General features: G+C 33.2%; 1 protein-coding gene across 1 annotated transcript; it reads left to right on the top strand.

The window, feature by feature from the left end:
• The first annotated feature begins 1,881 nt into the window (after window positions 1-1,881).
• LOC145582291 (zinc finger protein 8-like) lies at window positions 1,882-3,062 on the top strand. The gene has a single exon (XM_081639289.1). The coding sequence runs from the start codon at window positions 2,041-2,043 to the stop codon at window positions 3,022-3,024; it is 984 nt and encodes a 327-aa protein (XP_081495415.1). The 5' UTR covers window positions 1,882-2,040; the 3' UTR covers window positions 3,025-3,062.
• Window positions 3,063-8,515: the final 5,453 nt, after the last annotated feature.

The raw sequence follows: 8,515 nt of genomic DNA, 5'->3' as shown, positions 1-8,515 counted from the left end.
TGGTGGACTCTTCCTCCTATTGTCATATAATTTTGAATGTGTGAAATTTGATTTGAACTTAAAAAATACTTGTATTTAGGGTTGTTCACTGATCCAAGACTAGAGCAGGCCGAAAACTGAAAAGTTAAGTTATAAAAATTGGAGACCAGGTCAGTTAAGCAAGGACTGGACTAGAAAAATCAATCTAAAACCCGAACCAAACCGGTTTGGACCAATTTTAGGATTTTTATACAAATTTTCAAAAAAATTATTAATACTACTCACTCTATATTTTAATAAGTATTACACTTTGACTAGCACATAGTTCTAGGCAATTTAATTGAGTTTAATAAAATAAGAGATATGTTGGGTAGTTAGAGTACTAAAAAATTGTAAAAGAAAGATAGTGGGGTTGATAGTTTATTTAAACTATTGAACGTGAGAAAAAAGAAAGAATAAAAAAAATAAAATAAAAGAATAAAAAATAAAAAAAAAAGTAGTAATAGGTTTGGATGGGGACCAAGAGAAGAAAGATTTTTAAATGTAATTTTTTGCTAAACAAAGAAAGTGGAACACTTATTAAAAAACACAGAGAATATAAAAACTCGGGAAAAAAAAAAGAAAGGAAACTTTTTTAAATGACTTTAATTTCTTTTTAAATCTATTTCAAATAAGCTCATAAAATTAATATTTTCAAATTTATTACGGATAATATTAATAACTTTGGTAGGGTTTTCAACCGGATCGAAAAAAAGACCCTAAACCAGAAAAATTAGTTTCTCGACACGGATACAGCAGGATCAATTATATATGATTTATATTAGAAAATTTTGACTTTTACCACCATGAAAAAACCACTTATTGGCTTTTACCACCTTCTTAAAAAAAGTTGTATTTTACCACCAATAAAATTTCCATAAATTGGGTTTTACCACCAACTAACGGATTACGTACATGAATCTGTTAGTAGGGCCCACCTTTTTGACATTTCCTATTTATCTCCCCCGAACTTCCATGTCAATCAACCGAGAACGAAATCAACTCCACCTTGGTTGGTTGGAATTTCGTGTAGGGCTATGGAGGGGTCGGAATTTGGTGGTGGCTAGGGAGGGGGTCGAAATTAGGTGGTCGCTAGGGTTTTAGGAGTGTTCAAAATTCGATAGGTGGAAAAGAGATCGGAATTTGGTGGGAAATGGTCGGAAGGGGAAGGGGATCGAAGTTTGAGGTTAGAAAGGGAGGAGAAAGAAGAAGCGAGGTCGGTGGTCGTAAAAAGGAAAGGGAAAAGGAGGAGGAGAGGCCGACGGAAACAGAGGGGAAGAGGAGCTGCCGGCAAGGAGGGGGAAGGGGGTTGTCGAAAACGGACAGGTTCTGTGGGCACTTGGGAGTCGGTCCGGCAATAGGGGCTGCGAAAGGGGTACTGGCGGCAGTGTCTGGCTTGGATGGTTTTGATTTTATTAATTTTTTATTTTTTATTTATTTTTCTTTTTAAACACCCAATAATGTGGTGACACTGTACATGGTAGACCCCATTAACGGATTTATAGACGAAATATATTAGTTGGGTGTGATTGGTGGTAAAAGCCAACTTTAATTTTTTTGTGTGGTGGTAAAATAAAACTTTTTTTTATGAAGGTGGTAAAAACCATTTTTTTTTTATTTTTAACCATATCTAAAACTCAATTGTATATACTAACTCAATTGTATATGAGTATTTTCTTATGAATTGTATGAAAATAACCCCATTTTATAGACAAGAGGCCCCATGCATGCAATCTGTACTATACAACTTACCATTAGCTTAGCTTCCTTAGACCCCACCATTTAACCTCTTTCCCTTGCACCACCACGCTAACTCCACATACATACATCGTCTCCTCTACTCCCTCTTTCTTTCACATTTGCTTCCTTTGAACCCTCCTCTTCCTACCCCCCCTCTTTTTTCCTCTCTATTTCAACAACTTCAAACTTCACCTTCCTCTTCCCAAATAATAATAACCCTTAAAACCCCAACAATTTAAAAAACCAACAAATTATTCATTATAAATCCATTCCCTTATAATAATGGAAAACGCAGTAGCAACATCAACAACACCCACAACTACAACTACAACAAGCTCCCTAGATCAAACTCATGATTTCATGAACGTTGACTCCTTCTCTCAACTCCCCTTCATTCGGCCCGCTCCCACCACCAGCACCACCAAGCTTTCCTCCTCCTCCGCCTCCGGTATCCGCCTCTTCGGCATAGACTTCTCCTCCTCCTCCACCACCGCCACCGACAATTCCGACTCCGGAGACAGCAACAATCTCGAAACCTCTAAAGACACAAACAATAACATAAACTCTCTCAATACTTCTACTAGTAACAAGGAAGCCAACAACATCAACAACAACAATAATACTAGTAGTGAAAGTGGTAGAAAATTTGAATGCCACTATTGTTGTAGAAACTTCCCTACTTCCCAAGCCTTAGGAGGCCACCAAAATGCTCATAAGCGCGAACGGCAACACGCTAAGCGGGCCCACCTTCAGTCCGCCATGATGACGGTGGACCCCACGCACCACCACCACCACTTCTACAGCTTAGCTAACAGCTACTCAAATCGCGCTAACAACTCTTACTACCCTACGTCACTCTCAAACACAAACACCACCACCAATAACCCTAGATACGCCTACCACCACCACCAACCACCGCATCATCCGCCCACAATAAACGGAAGTCCACTCGCCGTGTGGCGAATCCCTTCCGCAGTCCATTCGCATTCATCCCTCCATCAAACCAGCCATCATCTTCATCATAGCAGTTACGCCTCGAGTGGAATTCATCGTGACCGTCCATTGCACCACCCTTTGATCGGTGGATCTCATCATTCTCCGGGGTTTAGTAGTAGCATTGATAGTAATTCAGCTGCTTCTTTAAAAGGTGGTACGAATAATGTTAATATGAATATGAATATGAACATGAGTTTGATGAATTCTAGTCATCAAAATCAAGTACGGCGCAACAGTAGTGATCAAGTGAGTTTAGATCTTCATTTGTAATATTAGTAAATTTTTAGTTTATTTATTTTATATACTTACTTATTTATGTCATTTAATTTGTTAATTTAATTTAGCTATTGCCTAAGCTTAGCTCAATCAAAAATAAAAAAGCTTAGCTCAATCAACTGATAATTTGAACACGAATTAGGGTTTAATGGAAAGTGAGTGTGTGTTATTTTGCGCTGCTAATGATGAGATTAATTAATTAATCCTTCTTTAAAGCTTTGACTTCTTTTAGTTTTTTTGAAGTTGATTGTTAATGTAAATGAGATTAAAATTTCTAATTTTTTTTTCTTCTAATTAGGTTAATAAAGGTAATATGTAAGTTTTATGCTCAATGTTTTGTGTTGTTTACAAGTATTTTCAATTAAGCTACTTCAACTCGTTTCGTTGGAGGATTTTAACTAATGTCTGATCACTTCATCTATTCAGATTTAGTTATCGTATTACTACTAATCAGGCTATATTAGCAATCATCTATTTCAACTTAATTTCCTCATAATAGGTATTAGGTTAGACATAACCAATGAAACTCAATTTATTTAATTTTTTCTCAATTCTTAATGTCCACCACATATAATCAAATGACATTGTTCACATTATACAAGTAAGTTAGTTTCTAGGCATTCAAGCACTTCAAATTTTCATTGGTGTGATTAGAGGTGCCAAACCACTGCACCCGATCCGATCCAAACAGATCAAAAAGATATCCGATTTAGATTTAGACTCGCATGGATATAATAATTCAGCATGACTCAACTTTCAAAATTAATTTGACCCAATCCAACCTCCTCATAGACCTAATCTGATCATTCGAATTGAAACCTCTAGACATGATATTTATTTTTCTTTCTCAAATTTTGTAAAAAAAAAAATTAATAAAAAAAAAAGATAAGTGGGACAAAATTAAGGAATAAAAATAAGAAAAAAGAGGCCTACAAACAAGTCTAGTAAGGAAGGGCAAGTAGTAGGCTCCAATGGAAAAGTCATGTGAAGAAGTAAATACACACGTGTGGGGGCAGTCAAATAATGGTGTTGGGGTGTAAGTTAAAGTGTGTTGTTCAGACTTGAGAGCTGAGCTGGTGCGGTGGTCTGCTAGCTCTGGAAGGCTCCTGCTTCATTGCATTGCAAAAGTGGCACATATTTCAGGTGATGGATACTGTATTAGATAAGCCCAGCCCTGCCATTTTTTAAAGTGTCTGTCAATCTAAACAAGTTTTAATTGTACTTTCTTATGGACACACACTCTACATTGGGATTTGATTATTAGTCTATTAAATTAAATTATATTATATTATATTATATTACATACAAAGTAAATTTGGAGTGTAATTCTTTTTGTTTTTTTTTAACAAATAAAACATTTTCTTCTAATAATTCTCTAGCTTATTAGGTTATGTTTCTGAATAGGAAAATAAGTCCAAAAGAATTGCAGTTGTTTAAAATTAGTATTAAATACTTGTGTGTTTTTTTTTTGGTTGAAACATGTTTATTTGAAACGTGATTAAACATGTAGCCTAATTAAATATGATAAACATAAAAAAAATAAAAAAAATAAAAAAAAAATATGATAAACAAAATTTGGTGTGGTTAGATTGATTATTAATTTTGGTGAAAAAAGAGTCACATTGAGAAAATTAATGAACATCATCTCAGGTCTCACATCTTAGATATCACCCTAATTTTAATCGGTAGAATTGAATACACAATTTTACTTTGAAATGATAACACATCAGATGTGATCCTATTTGAATCCTTATCGATGAACTAATAATTCAATAATCCATTAGATTTATGACCCTATAAAGTGAAAAGGAAAATATGTCTCTCTTACGGATAGGATAAACTGATAATGTCTTATTTATTACGGTGAAAAAATTCCTCTTTAAAGTAGAAATAATTATTAAGAAAACCTACAAACAAAACAAAACTAAACAAAATTGTGGCTTTCCTCCAGTAGAAACCAATAGAATTTCCTACCAAAATAAAAAAGGAATGTTAGGGATTGAGAGAGAAAAACACGATAATTTACGTATCAAGACTTAAAATTATTTTATACTTATAAAAACTTTTATTTTTGATTCAAACATATATACTCATATTTTTATAGTGAAGAGAACAAGTAATTAATGACAACATTTAATACTCTCGAGATATCCCAAAAAGTCTTTTTTTCCTCCAGGCATGGTTTTATGGGGAGGAATACTATGAGAATATAGTTAATGAAGATTGAAAAATATATGAAAATGGTGAGAATAGTATAAGGCGCAATGAGTTCACCTCATTTTCAATTATTTGGACGGCTTTAATTTGATTTTAATTGAGTTTATTTAAACTCATTTGAACTTTTTCTAATTTATTAGAACTTATCTGAACATATTAAAAATTAATTTAGTACTCCGTAGTATAGTCTTATCAACCCTTATTAAAGATTTTCTTTTTTTCTAAACTTATATAATTAATACTTATCTAGTTATCTAATTAAATTCCTGAAATAAATGAAAATAAGGTAAATTGGACAAAAGTTTGTCTTCTTTGGAGAACATTTAAGAATGTATAGTGGGATTAGAAGATATTGTTAATTAAAATTGAATAAAAAAAAGTTGTTAGTGGATGATACATCCCAATCTAAATGAGAAATTATGTTTTTTCAACAATAAATTGAGCTTTAAAAGACATAGACTGTGAAATAATTTAGATTTTAGGGTCGTAGGAAGTATGAATTCGGTCTCGTAATGGCTAGAGAAGTCATCAAAGGGCTTGTTTGGTAAATGACTTTTTATTGGCTTTTGGCTTTTTCATTTCTTTAAACATCTAAAATTTGTGTTTGGTAAATGACTTTTTCAGCCATCTGAAAAGCTGGCTTTTAAGCCAAAATGAAAAAGCTACTTGGAGTAGCTTTTAGCTTTTGGCTACCTAAGTTACTATTAACATCCAACAACCAATTTTACCAAACATGTTTTAGACTAATAAAAAGTCAAACAGCCAACAAAAAAGCCAATACAAATAGCCAGTCAAACCAGCCAACAGCCAGCAGCCAATTGCCAAACAAGACCAAAGTCTTTTTAGCTTGTCGTACGTGTTGGAATGGCTAAAACCGATCACCTTATTTATCCGAGAGTTCAAAAGATGATTGGTTTTTTGTTACTATCGATTATTCTTAAGCTTTTGGCATCATTTAAGATCATTTGTTTAAAAGAAAAACAGTTGAAGAGAGGTTAATTAATATCTTAATTAAATTGCTCACTATTAATTAGAAAAATCAAAAGTTCACTCGAGTTTCAGCCAAATATGGATAGATCATCGTATCCAAGTTAGGTCTTCATTTTGCATAGGGCACCATCTTGCAACATGCTTAATCGAGTGTCACTCCTTCAAACATAAGACTTTCTTAATGTAAAAGTTAGGAAAAATAGGTTATATTAGGCACTAATTAAGGATTTAAGTGAATCTCTATACATTCATAATACATAAACACTCTCTCTCTCTTCTCTCTGTCTCTCTATCTGTCTCGTATACGTTCATTTGATCTTCAATCAGTCTCTTCTATGTACAACAATTAAACATTTATGTAAGATGCATGAATTCCCACGTTATTCATAATTTTGACTATTTACTTTTTCACAAGTTTATGTGTATCAAACAAAACAAGAAGACATTGTGATATAAATACTATATTGTATAATTTTGTTTAAACACATAACCTCTTGCTTGAGTAGGTGGGACTTTAGTCAATACTTAAGGCATCACAATTCTAAAAACGAAATCAGATTAGCAATTAGGAAGTACCATAATTTAGCTCCTCAAATCAAACTCTATTACCTCATTTTCCTTTCCAAAACCCAAATGGTTAATATTTCATTCTTCATGCATTTATGATCATCGCTTATTAATTTCGTTTCAAATATGATATTTTCTCGTGGAATATTGCCTCGTATTAAGTTTTGTACTTCTATTTACATACAAAGTGATGGAACAAGCAACAATCCCATTTCTTCTATCAATATAATTAACATGTTAATATAATTGAACAAGTTTTTGCAAAATCAATCAATTCTTAAAATCTAATATCCAAAATGCAAATAAACAAAATGACCTAGATATCAATCAAACTGAATTAATGTTAGTTGGGCGCGTTATATATCCTTCCCCCCTAGATTCTATCATTCTCTAATTGCAATTTCTAGACCGAAAAAGCTTTTATATAATACCAATGTAAAAATGAGACATTTAATTGGTTGATATTTTTAACCTATGATATCATATGTGGTAGTTATGGAAACAGACAATGTGAAAAATAAGATCATGAAAATCTAGAAATAGATTCACAATGGGGGACCTTGACAGATAAAAGTGGAGATAGGCCCAACAACTTTGTTGTTGGTTTAAGCAAAAAAGAAGAGAGAGAGAAGGAAATGAAGTTAGACCCTCATGACTCATATTTGTACCTAGTTGCAAACATGTAGACATTCATAATTCATTATTGTACCATAAACTTCAGAGAAAAAAATAAATAAAGGGAATAGCAAAGAATTATTTCACTATATTGAAGATGGTGGAAAATCTTTGTTGAACATTTAAAAAATGTATTCCCTTTATTTTAAGATTCTGGGCTCTTAGAAAACTCCAAAGTTTAAAGGGAAAACTAACTAAAATTATTACGTGGAACTAAAGTGAAGATATAGATACAATTACATTCAAAGATTGAGAAATCTAAATATGATATCCATATTAAGAAATATCGTAGGCAGAGCAAAGAAGACCTTACATCTTTGCTTATTGTATAGCTAATACTTATCAATTGTTTAGGGCTTATATGAATACATATCTTTTTATCTCAAACTCAAATGTTGGAGAAAATTTATATAAATTACTCTTTTACATCATAGTTGAAGCTTGAAGGGGAAAATTTCTATCTAAATGATCTTTTAACTCAAAGCTTGAATTAAATAGAGGAAATTTTGACATTTGCTACCACTAAAAACACCATGTTTCATATTTGCTACCTGTTTTTTTTTTATTATTATTTTATTTTATTTTATTTTATTTTTTTACTTTACTACCACCTAAAACAGAGTTTGTTAAAAATTACTACCACTTAATAGAATCCGTTAAGGTTCCATTAAGTGGGGTCCAATATTTCATTAAATAATAATTTAATTTATTAATAAAAAAACTTAAAAAACAAAAATCCTCAGCTACCGAAACCACCAAACAGCCACCTTCCCTCCTCAACTTGCCATTCCCCTGACGCCGGCAAACCCCCAAGACCACCACCACCATAACCCCCAAACCCGGCGACGCTCCATACCACCACCACCGACACCACCGTAACTCCCAAACCCAAACCACCACCACCGAAAGCCCTATACCCAGAACACCACCACCCACAAACCCACTGAAACCCACGAACCCAGACCACCACCATCACCCACCGAAACCACCAAATCCAAACCACCACCACCCATAAACCCACGAAAATTACATCCAT

Source organism: Chenopodium album, chromosome 15 (genome assembly GCF_948465745.1).
Source record: "Chenopodium album chromosome 15, dcCheAlbu1.1, whole genome shotgun sequence".
Lineage (NCBI taxonomy): Eukaryota > Viridiplantae > Streptophyta > Magnoliopsida > Caryophyllales > Amaranthaceae > Chenopodium > Chenopodium album.
The sequence above is the reverse complement of the archived record's forward strand: the minus strand, read 5'-3'. Positions and strand labels throughout refer to the sequence as shown.